Consider the following 18909-nt stretch of genomic DNA (forward strand, 5'->3'; position numbering starts at 1 on the left):
AAACTTCAGAGCTCCCTGGGAGGCAGGTAAGTCATGTGCTCCCCATCCTACTGTCCAATAATCTGTAAAATTCTCTTTAGCCTTCGCTCTTTGGACAAACATTCTTGCAATTCGTGTTCACTGGCAGGTTCATGGGATGGGAATGAGAAAGAGGCACCAGCCAGGCCAGGAGAATTGGCTTCCAAAGTCAGACAAGTGTGCACAGGGATTTATTGTACAGTATTCCTCCAGTTCTCCTCTTCTCTGTGGTCATTTGAAAAATGCTTTTGCATTAATCAACATAAAAGAGCAGGATGCATTTATACGTACCCGGCTTAGGAACTATACATATATCTAGAAAAGGAGGACTTGTGGCACCTTAGAGACTAACAAATTTAGTCTCTAAGATGCCACAAGTCCTCCTTTTCTTTTTGCAGATACAGACTAACACGGCTGCTACTCTGAAACATATATCTGGGTTATTCTACATAAGGTTGACAACAGTCCTGGACATGCAGTATTGGGCTGGCATCCCCAGCTCTGGAAGGTGATAAGCTGCATTCAGCACAGGGGATCAGTGTTGGGAAGATCAAATGTTGATCCCACTTCAGCAGCTGAAAGCCTAATAGGTGGGAGCAGAGAATCTATTATTGGCTCTTAAAAGCCACTCCTCTGTCCATCTGCAGCATCCTGTAGGCAAACGTCGCAGCTCCTCAGTGCTGCCTTTCATGATCTAGTCATTGGAGGAGACGTTTGGCCAGGATAATGCTGTTCCTTTTATTTTATTTGGAGACTCCCTTAGCAGAGGAGGGCATGGGATAGGAACAATAGCAATAACCCATCTTTTAGAGAGGCAACCAGGGGAAGGAACTCTTAGAACATGTTACCTCCAAAATGCCTGCAGGTTGAACTGCCAAATTCTGTGCGAGGTCAATGATGTCACTGTCAGAAAACAATGAACACAAAGGATCTAACTTAAACCCATTCCACCTTGCACAGTGATCTCAAAGCAAAGCAGCATTAAGTCTGGTCAGTACCAGGATGGGAGATCCACCCGCATACTTCTATAATGTTCAGTTCCTGAGCATTTTGTGATCTTGTCACCTATCTGAGTTGGCCAGCTGCTCCTCGAAAGCAGCAGAATTTTGAACTAGAGCAGTTGTACCCAGTTAGAATATCTTAGTGGCTGGCACTTTTCAGTGTTTCTGCAGTGAGTGAGGCTTTCCCCAATGCAGCCATCTAATTGTGTACTGCTTCTGTCTGCTCCAGGAAACTACAGCAAGCCATACGGAGTTGACACGTTTTCTCTATAGTACAGCCAGTGATGCATTCTTTTGCATCTTTAGCAATGAGGATGAAGAAAGACACAACTAGAATAAAACAGGAGAACCAGTGTGCTTCCAAACCACGGGGAAATCCTCGGGTCGACTCTCTGTCCCTTGGAATATTCTGTTAATGCGTACTCCAGGGACAACCCCCTAATAAAACCCAACCTCCCACTAAGCAAGGGGATACTGAGGGGCAATGTCCGGGGAAAGTTAAACTGGGACCCATTCTGAGGCTAAGGATGAAAGGTAGTGAGGATTGATCCCGTCTCTAACAATGTTTTCTCCTGGAGCCCAGCCAGCCCGTCTTCCAAGCTGCACAATGATATCCTAGAAGGGAACGGCCTGGGGACCTGATGTGATTTTCAGTCTAAGGGCCAAGTCACCAGGCAGTAGAGAACAGCTATAATGAGAATGATTATTCCAGAGATAAGCTAGCACAGGGCATCTGCACACACAAACCCATTAAGGTATACACTCAAGCATGCACACACATACACTGTGTGCACACACCCACAGTACCTACAGATTAGATCTACGTCCACCAGTACACTCAGACTATCACATACACATGTCCTTGAAGCAAAACCACCTTTGAAATGGATGTCCAGCTCCGTACCCAAAAAATTCACCTCAGATCCCCCATAGCTATAATGGGCCAAACCCAAGTCCCTGATCTAAACATCCCAGGGCCTCTGAGGCCAAAGTTTGAACTGCAGCCCAGGTCTGCCTCTAGGACATACGCACTGTTATTAGCACACATGGTGTCCTTTGCTGTAGTCCATCTGCCTTCAGAAGGGGTCACCATATGATGGCGGAGCCGGGTAGCAGAAGAAAAAGCTTTGACAAACAAATGGGAGTGTCAAAGTGTGTCTGGCTTGGCCACAAAGATTCTTGTGCCTTTTGGGGGTGGATCTGTGAGTCTTCCTGTTGGCCATTCTTGCTTTAGATGATGGCTTTGAACTCTGTGGGGGATCCTTTGGGAAATGATCATTTCCTTTCATGTTTGTACAGTGAAACCCGTCCAAGTGATGCTCCCTGCAGGATCGGCCCGGAGATGGTTCTCCAATCCCTGCAATCCCCGTCACCCTCCCCACATCCCAGCCCCCCACGAAGCATGTCAGGGATGGTCTGAAGGTTCCTCATTTCAAAGCAGCACAGCTGGGATCCAGCCAGCCATCACAGCTGCAGATTTGTGTTGTCAATGAAGGAGCAATAGCTGTAAAACATAAAGTAACAGGGACCTGAAAACCACAGTTAATGGAAGGCCCTTGAGTAATGTAGTCACCTCTTCAAATACCAGCATATACAGCTGATTTTCCTTCTGTTTCCCCCTCTTGTCCTCACTGCCAGAGCTATGTGGTTCATATGCCCTGCTGCCAAAGTGGAACCTGAAACTGGCAGGAGAGTCGCTGTATCACTGGAAAGGCCCCAGTGGCCACAGGAACTGATGGAAGAGTGCTTAGTTTGGGATGCATCATACACAAACACGAGGCTGAGGATGTAGCAGCAAAATAGCAGGAGTGTTTCTTGACACGCTGTCCACAGATCCAGAAAATAGTAATAAACCTTGAGACGGCCACAGTGGAGGGGAGTTTGGGTGGTACCTGGTGCTTTAGCCACAAAAACAAGCCGAACGCTGCTTCAGCTCCTGGGGCAGGAAAAGAGACTCCCCCACGGTAGCCATTATGACCAATCACTGAATGACCATTTCCACATCTCCATTAGTATGTCCCCTGAGATCTGAAAACCTCTCTTCCCCTTACCTCAGTGGTGCAATCTTATGTATTGCACCTTGACACATCTTCCATTTATTCTCTTTCTAGACAATCGTTGTATGGATAGAAGGTTTTTACCAGCTCGGTCCAAACAACTGATAGCTCTGGCAAGCTTTCCCGGGGCGGGCAACACTTGGGCGCGCCATCTCATCGAGCTAGCTACGGGTTTCTACACGGGGAGCTATTACTTCGATGGATCGCTCTACAACAAAGGTGAGAGGGGCAGGTAGCCTTTAAAATGTGCTCGGTTAAGAAATAAGTCGAGATTAGGCTTTGGCCTAAGAATAGAGGAGTATGAGAAATTGAGTTCGTTAGTGTGAGCAAAAGTTAAAAATAAAAGTTGGAGTCAGTCAGATGTGAACATTCAAGTGAGCAAGGACCAGGGCCGTGTTTGGTTATAACTGGTTTTAGCAGGACATATATAGTATAAATGGTAATGTGCATGCCTGTTACTAGGCATTTTCCCCTTAATAAAATTTGGTTCTATCATTCAAAGTATCATCCAAGGTCCTCTACCAAATTAAATTGTCTCTAACTGACTTAGAGGCTCAAACCTGAAAACTAAGCTTGGTCTATTGCATTCTTAGCTTTAACAATTTAATGCGCATTGGAAACATTTAAAATGCAAGGTCACAGGCGTCACCAGCAGTTTTGCTATCACTGTGACTTCCGATGGCCTATCAACAGGGATCTCAGGAACTGGACAACTTTAAGGGTTTCAGAAGAAAGGCAGCAGAGGAGATTTAAATTAAAAAATACACTACTGTGAGTAGGGAAGGAAATGTGCTTTATTAATGAGCAAAAGAACATAAAGGGTGTCACTGGCACTGACTTTCCATTGTGCTGGGGGGTGCTCTACCCCTGGCTCTGCCCAAGACCCCGCCCCACTCCACCCCTTGCCTCCAGGCCCAGAGCACCCATGGAGTCAGCTCCTATGAACGGTGCACAGGCCAAATTCTCCTCCCTGCAATGAAAACTCATCGATAGATAGGTGGGTAGAATTCCATTTAATTCAACGTAACTACTCCTGATTTACCCCTTCTTCCCAAAACTGACGCATGTCAGGGATGGTCTAAGGCAGTGGTTCTCAATCAGGGGTACACAGACCCCTGGGGGTATGCAGAGGTCTGTATCAACACATCTAGAGATTTGCCTAGTTCTAAAACAGGCTACATAAAAAGCCCTAGCGAAGTCAGTACAATCTAAAATTTCATACAGACAATGACTTTATACAGCTGTATATACTATACAATGAAATGTAAGCACAATATTTATATTAGTTGGTTTATTTTATAATTATGTGGTAAAAATGAGAAAGTCAGCCATTTCTCAGTAATAGGGTGCTGTGACACTTTTGTATTTTTATGTCTGATTTTGTAAGCACGTAGTTTTTGAGTGAGCTGGAACTTGGGGGGACGCAAGACAAATCAGACTCCTGAAAGGGGTACAGTAGTCTGGAAAGGTTAAGAGCCACTGGTCTAAAGGTACCTCATTTCAAAGCAGCCGCTGACTTGTGTTGTCAATGAAGGAGCAATAGCTGTAAAACATAAAGTAACAGGGACCTGAAAACCACAGTTAATGGAAGGCCCTTGAGAAGTGTAGCCACCTGCTCAAATGCCAGCACATACAGCTGATTCTGTTTCCCCTTCTTGTCCTCACTGCTCTGAAACAGAGTTTTGAGTCTTTCAAGCCATCACGTTTTGGTAGATTCGTTACTAGGGATTCACTTAGTGCATTTCAAATGGCCCCAAACCCAAGAGTCCTTATTCAGGCAACACTTCCTTTGGCTCCAGCAGGAATTTTGCCTGAGGAAAGACTTCAGGCTTTGGGCCAAGTCTTGCCCCAGGCTCGTGGTGTGATCTCCACGGTGTAGGAGGGAGGGAGGGATAGCTCAAGTGGTTTGAGCATTGGCCTGCTAAACCCAGGGTTGTGAGTTCAATCCTTGAGGGGGCCATTTGGGATCTGGGGCAAAAATTGGGGATTGGTCCTGCTTTGAGCAGGGGGTTGGACTAGATGACCTCCTGAGGTCCCTTCCAACCCTGATATTCTATGATTCTATGATACGTGTCACTCCTTTCTGTTCCTGCTATACAGTTCTATTTGCACGGTCCACCTAGCATCACCTCCTCAGAAAAGGCCCGAGGGCTGGACTGTGCCATTTCCACAGAGCCCTGGGTGGGGCATGGTGCCGTTTAGCTCAAATGAGGACAATCTGAATTCACCCCCTGCATATCCACACGCACCTTCCTGAGGGCCAGATTGTGGGCTGCCTTGCGTGACCTCCCAAGTAAATAAGGCACCAGCTACTTGGATTGCGGGAAGCAGGAAGAACAGTCTCTGTGGGACCAAGGGGGAGGAGGAGGTGGGAAGTGGGTGGAGAGTGTGCGGAGCCTTGGCTCCCTCCATCCCATTGTACCAGCTACAGTTGCTATGCCAGCCTCCCAGGGGATGCATGCCACACCCGGTGTGGACCTGGGAGTAGTGGGAACCTGGGAGACAGATTCTAAGCCACTCACATTGCCTGTTGCTTGGGGTTCGAGGCCATGCCATGACTGGGCCCTTGGACGGTACCTTCACTTTGGCGTGGAAAACTTCTATGTCATGTTTGTGTTGCAGCTGTCACTTGTGGTCCATGCTGGGGACTGAAACTTCCCATAAAAGGTCTTGGCTGGAGTGGCTTGGAATTTGTCAATAATTTTCAAATTCCACATTTTTGCACCAAAAAAAAATAAAAATAAAATATCCACTCATTTCTGACCAGCTCCAGGCTCAGCCAACTGCAGAGTGGCTGGACCAAATGCCAGGGGGCAAACTCCCACTTTGTTTTGCATTATAAAAACTATTTGGGGTCTTATAACAGACTCCCTCCGCCCCCTTAACTGGGTATTTTACCCTGCCTTTATCCTGCCTTGTCCCCTGTTTATGATACCCATTTTGTAGTATGTCAGTACTAAACTGTGGATTCATGTGGGTCACCCCAAGACCATCAAATCTGCCTTTAAACTCACATTTCATTAGGGATTTTTTAAAAAATAACTTCTGTGGGAGACTAAGTTAGCGCAGTTGACGATCTCCATCCTCTGAGAGAGCACAAGAAGAATTCAGCAACCAAACGCAACAATAACAAAGACAGCATCGGTACATCAATCAGTCTTAGATAATCTCCCGGGCAGAGAGGAAAACTGCTGAGAGTTAATTTAATGATACAGCAAAGCAAGGCTGCGTGCTGGCTGGCCATGACAGTAAAACACCGATGTCCTGCGTTAACAGTCAGGTAGAGGACTAGAAAGGGTTGGCTTTCATGGATTTGACAGTCTTCCTCCAGAGTGCACAAACTGCTAACCAAAAACATCACAGACCCCTAGTGAGAAGGGCCAAAACAGAGGCAATCTGGGGGTCACCCAAAGGAACCTCCCTGTGGCTAGCAGGACTGCAGCCCACCTCCACTGAACAGCATCAAGCCGAGTCGTCTCTCCTGGCCCGCTAATGCCTCTTGAAAGAGACAGTAGCCCATTCCATCTGGAGCCACCATGGGCAGGAATTTCTGAAGGGGCATGTGGTTTTGAGCACCACACTTCTGGTGGCCCAACTTGAGTTTAACGGGACCTGATTCTAAAAAAGTGCCGCGCACTTGTCCTTTTTAGTGGCATTTAAGCATGTGCTTGAAGCTAAACACGTGCTTTATACATAGCTGCAAAGATTCCAAGGCCAGAAGGGACCACTGTGATCATGTAGTCTGACCTCCCGGATGACACAGTCTGGAAACCTGCCCCACAATAATCCCTAGAGCAGATCTTTTAGGAAGCAGCCCATCTTGATTTAAAAATTACCAATGATGGAGAATCCCCCAGGATCCTTTATGTGCTCTGCAGAACAGAGAGGAACATAAGCACATTCTTCAAATTAAACACGTGCTAAATTTCTCTGCTGAATCTTGACTTTAAATTCTCTGGACCTTTGTAAAACAGGGAATAACGCTAAATTAAATTATTAAATTAAATTCTCTGGACTTCAGTTCCCCTTTGTAAAACAGGGAATAAAGTTTGTATTTGAAATCCATCAACGGGCACATGGATGATTTGCAAACAGAGAGAGGGGGTCAGTTCCTTTTGAATGTCATTCACACTGGATAATTTAACGAGCCCCAGTAGTTCTCTTTCTGTTTCTCGTCTTGCTGGTAACTTGGGAAAGCGTGAAAAGGGCAAGTCGTCTGAGAACAAGTTATCCACTCCCCTTCCCCATTGCAAAAAAATGTTTTGGTTCAGACTGAAATGTGAGCGTGGAGTCAGATCACTTTGCTTTTAGTCAGGCTCAGCTCCCCCTGTTCGTACCACAAAACAGGCCATTCCACAAAAGCGCTCCCTCCTCCAAATAAGAATATATCTGCTTTCGAAATGCAGTAAATCCCCTCAGCCTATATTGGGAGAGGCCAATCTCTCGGTTACAAATTAGACTGCTTCAGTGCAAATGTTACTGCTTAGGGCATGCAGGATGGCTTAACAGAAAAACGTTAGCCTGCCGGTCTGCTCACTGCTGCTGGTTGATTCGCAAAGCATGTTTCTCCTTGAGCGTAATGATTTTGCGGATATCCATCTTTTGTTCCTGTGCGAGATGGAGAAATTAATATTTTTACAGGGAAAGAGCTCTTCCCCCATTCTGCCTCTAAAGCCCCTGGAGGGACAATAGCAACACTGCCCCGATGAGGTAAAAAATGACGGTATGACTTGGCTAGAACTATAAAGAGCTACAGGTGCGCTCAGTGCAGGGAAGGTCTGAAACGGACAGAGGAATAGCTTCTGGGATGAGTGAGGGCAACACAAGGAAGAACAGCTTTCATGCAGTTATGCAATTAGCTATGGAACTTTTTGCCATAAGATATAATTGAGCCAAAGACATTAGTAGGATTCATTGAAGGCGTCGCCATTTATATGGCTAACAGTAGTATCCAAAGTGGAATAATATGGTTATTTGTTACAAAAGAAGACTTGTGGAAGAGTTATAAACCCTCATGCTCCAGGGCATAAGACAACCTCTCATGGGGGTCAGGAAGAAACTTCTCTGTGAAAAGGTTATTTGGTCAGTTCCTTCTGCAGGATTTCTTGCACCTGCCTCTAAAGCAGGCATTGCTGGCCAGTGTGGCTAACAGGATACCAGACTTAATGGACCACTGCCTTGATCTAGTCTGGTAATTTTTATGTTCTCATGAAGCTCCAGAAGAAAATACATAAATTATTATTATTTATTCTTTGTGTTACAGTAGTGCTGTAGGCAGGGTTCAGGGCCCCATTGCATGCAGTTCCCAAACTTTCCCCCTGCGTGACCCCATTTTCAGATGTATGGCCTCCCAGACAGCATGGAGGATGCCATTTTAAAATGGCACCCTGCAGGCCGCGTAATCTCATATGCACCGTATGTACTAGGTCACGCTGTGCTGAGGAGGCCTGTTTGTTCCACAGAATGTGCTACTCTGAAGACACCATTTTGCTTCACAAACACCGACTAGAAAGACCCAGAGAGTTTGCGATCTAGATTAGTACTCAAGAAATGGTCTTTCAATAGCATTCAGTCTTGTGATAAGAGGAATAATGATGATCAGATTTTATATTTATTTTCAATACCTTTATTTATAGATCCCATTTTCTTTTCTTTTCTTTTTTTAACAAAATCTCAGAAAAAATCTCTCCTCCTAATGCTGTCCATACCAGAGCTGGCCTTGCAGTGCAAATGGTTATCATAGGTAGTCATTTGAATACATACGTGAAATTTGATTTCGTTGTGTTTGCCACTGGAACTGGGTGAATAATTTTAAGAACTTTTTTGTTGATGAGTAAAATAGTCAATGAATAAATTATTCCTTGAGTATGTGCGCAAATGGCTCACCACTGGAAATGTTGGTCAAACCTTCAGGATTCTTTCATGTCCATGGAGATATCTGAAAGACTCACACCTAGTAAACTGCATGGCACTCAGTTTATGTGCTTCTGAAGGATGACCGACTAAGCTGACCATGTGGAGAATTGAACCTGTGACTCCAGGGGCTCTAGGCTTATGCCCAGAACTGGTCACTCTTAGGATTAGAAGAGACCATGTTTCCCTGGTAAGCTTTACCTTACCAGTCCTTGCTCAGATCAAGTCCATGACAAGTCTATTTCAAATACATTCCAAGATTCTCTACGATTTCAGTATCGAAATGCTGAGCTCAGTTTAATTCTATGGAACCCATCTGACATGTCTTTGCAATAGTTGTAGCTGATACAGCATGATAGAGTTTCCAGACACGTTCACTTATATCAACCAATGCCCATCCCCTCGTTCTCCTTTGCACAATGGTTCTTGAGTATGTTCGTTCACTAGAGCAATTTATTTAAACGTCTTTATCCTGCTGAGTTTAAAAAAAAACAAACCACACACACACACCAAAATCTACACACTAATGATCCAAACCATTTTGTTCTGCTGGCTAAAAATCAAACTGTATTTCATGTTTATTCTGGGCTTTCTACTCATCTGACTGGGCTAGAATGTATCCAGGCAACTCGTAGATTAGCGACCATGTAGCTATGTTGTACAGCATAACAGAGGAAAGCAAATTACACATCCATAATTGATGTAATACATCTACTTACACCCTCTGGCTCCCCCTGGCTTGACTCATCTGTTGACATGTTTTTTTTTTCTGTTTATTTAGACATGGTGTGTGTATTTTTCATACAGCTAGGCCTGCGGGTCATGGAGACGAGGCTGTTCGGCAGGTTGAGTGCAAGCTGGTTGGCTGCTCAGTTGGATTTGCAGCTGGTGAACTAAGAAAGTGAGGCCACAGCCCTGTGTGCTCAGCAGCAAAATAAGTAGAATTCAGAGCAGCTGGGAGAGGGAAACCTGTGTCTTCCCAAAATGAGTTTGCAGGTAGTTTTTGCTATTGTTATCTTAGCCCTAGGAGATGGCACAGGATGCAAAGCAAAGTGATTTCGGCAACCACACATTGGGCCGTTGCCTCTACTCCACAGGAACCCCCAAGCACTCCTGGCACCCGGCCTGCCCTACCCAGGCTGTAGTTAGCGCCAATTCTGCTGTGGACACCTGGCCAGCAGGAAGTGGACTGACTCCACTGACTCTCCTCCCAAAGGCAGTATAATGACTTTTAATCACTCAGCCAAGACCAGGCTCACAACCTGGAGGCGGGGAGCCTATTCCCAATGCCCAGAGACATCCGCTCCCTTCAAGTTTATTTAAGACAAATTATTCCTTGTAGGAGCTCTGCTGAGTCACCTTGGATCAGGGACAGAGGCCAGGTGTTGGGTGAAAGCCCCAGCCAGACATCGTACGGGCCGTGGGTAAAACTGAGGCTGGTGCAGAGAACCAGCGCAATGCTTTTACACCACTTAACGCCCCCAAACTGGGCTAAAGGAAGCGGTGCAGGAGCCTCCTGTTGGCCTGCTGCACAGGGATGGAAATCAGCCCTGGACTCCCCAGGGGTCGGGTCACGATGGCCACCTCTAGGCTTGGCCAAACATGAGTTCAACCTGTCGGCCTGTGAGCCTGCCTTTCCTCTCCTCAGCGTCCAGGGTTGAGATCTTCAGTCAGAGATATGGGGGGGGATTATTACAAATCCCGCACTGCCCCGGCTGAACAGGAGTGGTGCCTCATTGGCTGTGCACAGGGGACGTGGCTGAGCTGGATTGTTGCTATATATAAACAAACCGCTTTAAAAGTCGGACGAGTGAAACCAATTTACAGACAACAGCAAAGGCCGGTGGCATTAATGGGCACTCTGAGCGCTCCCATAACAGGCTGTCAAGTGTCATTTCTCACTTTACGAGCCGCCACCACTGAGTTGAGTGCAAACACCAGAGCCAGGAAGGTTATACTTTAAAAGAAGTGCTCTTGACCCTCAGATTCAGACCAGGGCTCAGGTATGTTGGTTAATGCTGTAAATAGCCCATGAAGACTCATGAATGCCAATGTGTTTGCCACTGAGGCCTCACGGAAAGCTGAGATTTGGGAAATCAGTCTGTTTGCAGACTGCTCTGCTGACAAGTGGTGAAATTCACTGCACCAGCACAAAGCCAGAGGCACCAGAGAATCCTTGGCACTGAACCACCTGTTGCGTACTGGTGCACAGGATTCAAAAACCTGGCTAAGTATCGCTATCCTCCTTTTATACATGAGGAATCTGAGAGGAAGTTATCTGCCTGAGTAGCCATGTGAGTCAGTGAATGAGCCAAGAAAAGAACCCAGGAATCCAGACTTGGACCCCGGTTGGGGACATGAAATCCAGACACACCCCGTCCTTGTTGACTGGAGTGGGGGAGGCTCCCAAAGTGCTGTTTTCCAGGGAGCCCTGGGAATGATGGGGCTTTCGGTGCCCCTTCTTTAGACATGGCATTGACCAGTGAGGAGGCTCCAGATCTCGCTGAGGGTCGCTGCAGTTGTGGTGTGCATGGTTTAGTCCCAGGCGAGGCGAATTAGGGGGACAGTTCACCACCTCAGCTGGCCCTTTGCCTAGCATGCCTCCAACAACTGGCCTCGGCTAATCCAGACATGAGCAGCATGTTCCCTCAAAGTCCCTGGGAATGCCCCGAGAACACGGCCACTGCCACCCCATGCTTTCACGTCAGCAAGCTGTGGGACCCCGGCACCCACAGGCTGAGATCAATGCAGTGTGGTGGAGCTGGGGACAGCCTCTGCCTTCCAACACACCACGGCACCGCCATCGCTGCTGTCTTTGGAGACGCTTGGCACTTCTACAGCACCTGCCTCATGGGGATCTCCAAGGGCTTTGCAAGCATTGATAAACTAAATCTCACAGCGCCTTCTGTCTTCTAGTAAAGTACAGGCATCATCATCCCATTTCACAGATGGGAGAGGTTCAGGCATGGAGAGAGAGGTCACCCAATTTGCCCAGCTCCAGAGAATCCACTGGAGTTACTCTTGATCTACATTGCTACAAGAGCTCAATCTGGCCCAAAGTGATTTAGCCAACCCAGGATTCCTGACTTCCCATCCCCTTCTGTAACCATTAGGCCCCACTCTCTGACAGTTGTCACTAGGACTGAAGCTGAGGTTGCATGCTGACCCACCAGATCATTGCACTGGGTAACCAGGCTCTGTGCTAAGTAAAACATGAATTGCTCAGAATCCAAGCAAATACATTATTTCCATCTGGAAAGAGGATGCAAATATATTTTAAATTGCCAGCTGCTTTCATCCAAATATATCTTGCAATCTGATTTCTCCCTGCTTCCTGTTTTCTTTTCTTTGGTCTTTTTTTTTTTAATTATTATTTTTGCATTTACTTATTCTCTTGTGTCTGTTTATTTTTCTGGAAAGGGTTCAAAGGTGAAAGGGATCACTGGCGAAGTGGAAGGACAATCTGCATCAAAACCCACGAAAGTGGCCAGAAAGAAATCGAGGCCTTTGATTCAGCCATACTGCTCATCCGGAACCCATACAAAGCCCTGATGGCTGAATTCAATCGGAAGTATGGCGGTCACATTGGATTCGCGTCTCACGCGCATTGGAAAGGCAAAGGTATGCAAGTTACCATGATACTTTTTGCACCGGTGTCACTTGCTGGTTTGGGTTGGAGGGAAAACACCCACCCATTCAGAACACGTCTCAGTGTTTTGTGTCAGCATTGTCAAAATGAAATGTGTTGATTGTTTGGATTGAAATGACTTTTTGTTCCGAATTGTCCTTCAAACGTGCACCGGAACTTGTATGCAGTCTAGGCTGGCTGAGTTGTGCATGCCACTGCCCTCTACCAGTATGAAGACAGACTGAGGCTACCATACCCAGCGCTCCTTTGGCAGGTGTTTTTCAGAGCTGTGCTACAGTACAGTGGACAGTTGTAACACCTGCATACAGTACATGAGGGCAGAGGCTATTACAGGGCTGCAAGGGAACTAATGAATGCATCCTTCTCATAGCCAGCAGCCTCATGTATAATAATAGTATTTGCCCTTACTTAGTACAGAGGCATAATCGCCCCCCTTTTACAGATTTCTATACAGACCACTGCGGTGACCAGTCCACAGCAGGTGGTCAGCCTGTGACCGACCTGGGACTAGAATCCAGGAGTAAAGTGGAATTTTTTAGACAAAACTTTTTTTCAGTTAAAAATGCAGATTTGGGGACACCAAAACGCTTTCTGTATTTGTGCTGGTTTCAGACTGGTTTGGGCTGAGGAAAAGAAAACCAATATTCAAAAAGTCTTAAGATTTTGTTTCAACATTTTCAAAATGAAATGCTTTGACTTTTTTGGATTGAAATGACTTCTTGTTCTGAAATTTCCATCAAATTTCTTTTAATGCATTCAGGCACATTTTAAAATAACGCTTGAATGACGCAGTAATGAAACATTTCACTTCTGGATTTCATTTGACCCACAATGATTTCTCTCTCTCTCTCTTTTATTTTTTTTTTTTAACTTTTTGATTCACTGAAAATTTCAAAACCATTTATGTTCAGTTCAATTTTTTTCCTAATTTTTCGGAATTACCAGCAAACTGAAAAATCCACTATTCTCACAGCTCTCTCTCTCTCTCTCCCAGAGTTCTGATTTCCATTCCATAGCTTTTACCACTAGATCAGAGGCCTTGTGCTCATACTGTGCACAGAGGGGCATTTCACCAAGAGACCAAACTCATAAGGGGACTAGATATGGAGAAAGGAAATTCAGCCTTTAATCTAGGCAAACATTCAAGGAAAAGATGTTTTTCCCAGCTTTGGTGCACAGAGTTTGGTTGGTATGGCTGGTAGAGGCAGACGGAGAGGATGCTGGGATTGATTGTCCCTATCTTCTTTTAACTCGCGGTACAATAAAGATAACACTCAGGGGCTGCAGCAGGCTTGGAACATGCAGCTTTTGCAGCTGATTCTCAAACACCCATCAAAGCCATTTACTCCTCCATTTGGAACATTATCCCTTAAACAGTGGTGTTAGCAGAGGGTGACACCATCACTCCCATTGGACTATTCAATTCAGCCTTCCTATGTGCTGAGCTGAAACAGGAAACCCGTTACTCGGAGAATGCCCCGGCCAGGGCTGCCTTTCCTTGTGGTGTTAAACCAAAACAAGTAGCTCATTAAGGCAAAAGCACCTTCATCCAGGTACCATCCAGTGCTTGTACACAAGCCCAGCCTAACTTCAACACTCTACTAACCCGTGGGACTGAAATGCTTGTAAGAGCCCATTGGGAGGCCTTACTTTCCCAAATACACTCCGACGTGGCCCTGAATCTCCGCTTGGTAGAATGAAGGAGAAATCCTCCAGGGTTTTCCCCTCTGAAGCCAGAGCTGCTCTCAGAAAGGGGCCTGGCCTCCTCACAGAAATCACTGTTATCAGGATGATGCCATAAAATACCTGGCCATGACATGTGGCTAATTATCCTCTTACGATTTGATGATCTTTCCCTCTGAGTGACTGGACATTCCATGTGGGAGCCCCAGCAGGAGAGAATCCTCCCTGCTAGACAAATCAGTTGCAGCCTTTTAATTCTGCACACCCAGCTGCTCCAGAGAAAGCACCTTTTCCATCCATGCACAGACACATATTGTAGATGCTTGTTAATTATGGCAATTTACAAATTGCTGTTGTGAAATTGACTTCATTGGAAAGAGTTAAAATATTTAGCTTGATTGAACATCTGCTACCCTTAATTCAGAGTTTATTTAAGGGGATCTCTTTTTGCGTTGTTGGTATGTGCCTGGATTTCATTATTGCCACATGCACTGAAATGCTCTCTCTCTCTCTCGCCTCATTGCAATGCCACCAATACCAGAGACATGCCCAGAGCAAAACCCCAGCTCTGACTGCAAGCCAAACTTGGGGAGAGATTCTGCCTTTTTCGACACAGCTCTGAGCACAGGGTGGTGCGTCAGGGGCACCGTCCCAGGAGGAATTGTTTCCCCATTGGCTCTGGGGCAGTAGCGATTTGCTGTTGACTTAGGCCAGTAACAAATCACAACACCAGTTCACACCAGCTCATCTGTGCCCGGGAGGTGGAGGGGGTGGAGCCTTGTCTCCATCTACTCCTCACCCATTTGTGCCACTGGGGAGTAGCCGGGGCTTGTGTGTCTTGGAAGCAAGGTCTGGGTAGCCCATGCAGGTATGTAAGAGGGGCTTGTGCTCTGCCACCCCACCCCCCCCTGCGGGGACATGAACCAAGTCACTATCTAGCCCTCAGTCTGGGGCAGTTCATAGGTTCAGAAGAGACCACACTGATCATCTAGCCTGACCTGCATGACAGAGGCCATAGAGCGTCCCAGCATTAATGCCTGTTTGAACTGCAGCAGATCTTCTAAAATAACAGCCCATCTTGTGCTCACCTCTAGGGTTACATTTTAGCAGTTTAGGCCCCTCTCTAGGACTGGTGTGAAGGCTGAGGGAATTCAGGCATGACGGGGTGCTGAGTCTTTCTTTGGAGTATGTGTCTCCATGCCCTGGTCTCTGTGCTGAGGGTGCTGACAACAGTGCTGTCTGGAACCACGAGTGGTAGGTTTTTGGATACCCATCCGGGCAGCCCCATCTGCTGCTCTCCTTCAAATGACTGTCAGAGATAGCAGGCTGGATTTTATTTTTAATTATCCAGAGCTACCCCACTGAAGTCACTGGGGTTCTCTTGGATTTATGTCCACGCAAGTGAGATCAGAATCACACCAAGCAATATGGGATGGCTCTTTCAGAAGGATACAGGACAAAGGCAGTTGTCCATTTCTCCCTCCACTGTTGATGTTTAGGGGACAAAATTCCTGCATAGCCCTGCTCAGTTTGTGTAGCTCAGGGAAGGGCAACTGTCAACAGGTAGCCAGGCAGGCCATTCCCCGATCTGCACCAATGGGGTCGTTTGCAGGTTTCACTATGTATACGTGGGCAGGTTTTCGGGTCCAGTGAGCATGTACATATTTCCGTGCCTCCCCTCACTGTATCCACACTTGAAACCTTTTTCTTTAACATACTGGTCTGGGATAGCCAACTGCTCCAGATATTTCTCTGTGTAAGTTTGTGCCAGTCAGGTAGAGCGCTCAGCATGATTCACTGATTGTCTTAGCAATAATTATACTGCACAGAGAATGTGGAGAGAGGAAGCCTCAGAGAAGCTTATCTGAGGTGTTAGAACAATCAACACACAAAGCTGAGGAGAAGGTGGGAAAAATCTGTCCACAAATACTCTCTCCAACGCAAAAACTAATTTCGATTTGGATTTAAGTCAAAATATACCACCATGTGCTCTAAATAAGACACATATTTGTAACAGTGAGGGTAATTAATTGGTGGAACAACTTGCCAAGGGATGTGGTGGAGTCCCCATCATCACTCGATGTCTTTACATCAAGAACGGATGGCTTTCTAAAGTGTACGCAATGGATCAATGACAAGATGTGGGTCTGAGGCAGGAAATAGAGGGCGAAACCTTTTGCCTGTGTTATGCAGGAAGTCAGACTAGGTGATCGCAGTGGTCCCTTCTGGCCTGGAAATCCGTGAATCTATAGAACTGCAAACCTTTCAAGTTCACTTTCCATGAAAGTTCAAGCACTTCATCTTTACCAGCATGAATACTCATGAAGAGCAACATTTCCTACTGGACTGTCCTGTTTGTGGAATTTTGGGACAAGCACTGTGTTGCTTAGTTACCTGACTCATCCCATCAGAGGACAAAACCAGAATTCATAGAATAGTCAACACACTGCAAACCAGATGCACTATATCCCTCTGCAGAGCGGGCAGCACACGGTGCCTCAGCATTACTTAAGCCCTTGTTTGAGGGCTGAAGTGGACAATAAGTGGCCTCTGCCCAGGGGTGAATTTTACCCATTCTGAATATTTGCAGTAAACTCTTAACAAATAACCTGCAGAGCAAAAATTATTCTCTGCAGAAATTCACCGATAAATCTGAATAGAGAATCAATTTAACAATGGTGCAAACCGAAAAGAAGGCAACATTTGTCATAGGAATTATCTATTGGAAATCATTCACTCTGCTCTGCCCGCTCCTGGATACCTGTCCCAAAGCATTCCCCATTCAATGGGGGACTTGCAAGGCAGTCGCACTGCTGATTCCAAGTGCCAGAGTACAGTGAGTCCAGTAAAAATGGGAAAATAAGTCTTAGTGCCAAGCAGGTTTAGAAACACAGGACCTAATATTACAGAGTTATGGTTCTGTCAATAACTATGAAACAGTGCAGTGAAGAAAGGCTGCTTTCATTGCAATTGGCATCCATGTGTGTTCTATTAATCTCTGCTCAGGATTGCTGCAGTGGAAAGGAGAGAGGCAGAGAGGGAATTGGAGTCGGGGCACTAGCGCAGATTTTTCTTTTTTACTACATGTGATTGTTTCCCTGAAGGGTTGAAGGGGAAAGGCTGGAGAGAAATATACCAGCTAGTTCTCCAAACTATTCTAACTGCAGAATCAGCCAAGGTCAGCTGTAGGCATGTTTGGGGCCCTGCGGTTTTGTGGTCCAGTTCTCACTTGGCAGCTCACATTCCAGCCCAGTCTCCCTCTCCAGCAACGGAATGAGAGTGGTGAAAAACTTGCCCCCATTTCCTGATCTCCTGCTTGGTACCATTAGGTCCCCATAAATTATACGGCTGACCACTCAGGAGGGGGCTGCGGGCTGGGGCAGAGGTGCAGGGGGGTGAGGGCTCTGGCTGGGGGTGCAGACTCTGGGGTAGGGCTGGGGATGAGGGGTTTGGGGTGTAGGAGGGTGCTCCAGGCTGGGACTGAGGGGTGCAGAGGATGGGAGGGGGATCAGGGCTGGGGAAGGGGGTTGGGTCACGGGGGGGATTCAGGGGTGCAGGCTCCAGGCGGCTCTTACCTCAAGCAGCTCCTGGAAGCAGTGGCATGTCCCCACTCCGGCTCCTGCCCGCCACTCTGTGTAACCACTAAAGCACAAGCCTCTACCACGTGAAAGGAATAATTCCATATGTTGGTAGCAGTGGTAGGGCTGTTATCCTGAATGGGAACCAGCTCCTTGAGGATAACAACCTTTGAACCTTGGTGCAAGTACCTGTCCTGCAATATACTGATAACAATGATACCTTGTTCCTATCTAGCACTTTTCATCCATAGATCTTAAAGTGCATTACAAGGGAGGGTCAATCCGATTATCCCCATTCTAGGGATGGGAAAACTGAGGCATAGAGAGGAGAAGTGACTTGCCATCAGGCCAATGGCAGAAGCAGGAATAGAACCCAGGGCTCGTGGGTCCTAGTCCACTATCCACTGGGCAACACTGCCTATGTGACCATGGGCAACTCACTTAGCCTGTCTGTGCCTCAGGTCCCCCTCTGTGCAATGGGGAAAACAGCATGGCTCTGCCTCACAGGGGTCTTGTGCAACAAAAACAGTAACGATTGTGAGGCACTCAGATACTGCAGTGAAGGGGGCCAGATAAGTCCCTAAGATGAAAGGTGGAGGAAGACACCGCTCACCCTTCTAAGAGGGCTCTTGTCTGGAATGCTCCGGAGCCATAGATTAAAACAAAAGGGTGAGCCAGCATTTCGTTACTTCCCCGTAAATCCCGAAGAACGGGGAGTCCCTTCTCGACGCAGCCTCCTGTGCGGCACAGACAGCTGTAGCATTGCTCATTCTTCCCACAGCCATGACCTCCGGGCCGAAGGAAGGGGGAGCGACTCTTCATGGGAAGAGAGAGATGATTACATTTTCTTTGCTAGCTTAATCCGTGGCCTTTCCTCAGCCGCGACTGTCAGTTTGGCCACACGTAGGGCACTGGTTGTTTTTCTTTCCTGACCGAGCTATTGGCCTTTCTCTTGCCACTGAGTTACGGACACCCAACTTATTTCATGTCAGACATGACTTTAATTTTAA

General features: G+C 46.7%; 1 protein-coding gene across 1 annotated transcript in view; it reads left to right on the forward strand.

Annotated features, from left to right (window-relative positions):
- WSCD2 (WSC domain containing 2) overlaps window positions 1-18909 on the forward strand; it is a 132708-nt gene that overhangs the window by 105996 nt on the left and 7803 nt on the right. Inside the window, exons 7-8 of the mRNA XM_074972908.1 lie at window positions 3131-3295; window positions 12410-12610. Coding sequence (XP_074829009.1) covers window positions 3131-3295; window positions 12410-12610 — 366 coding nt within the window. The remainder of the gene's footprint in view (window positions 1-3130; window positions 3296-12409; window positions 12611-18909) is intronic.

Source organism: Natator depressus, chromosome 15, assembly GCF_965152275.1.
Source record: "Natator depressus isolate rNatDep1 chromosome 15, rNatDep2.hap1, whole genome shotgun sequence".
Lineage (NCBI taxonomy): Eukaryota > Metazoa > Chordata > Testudines > Cheloniidae > Natator > Natator depressus.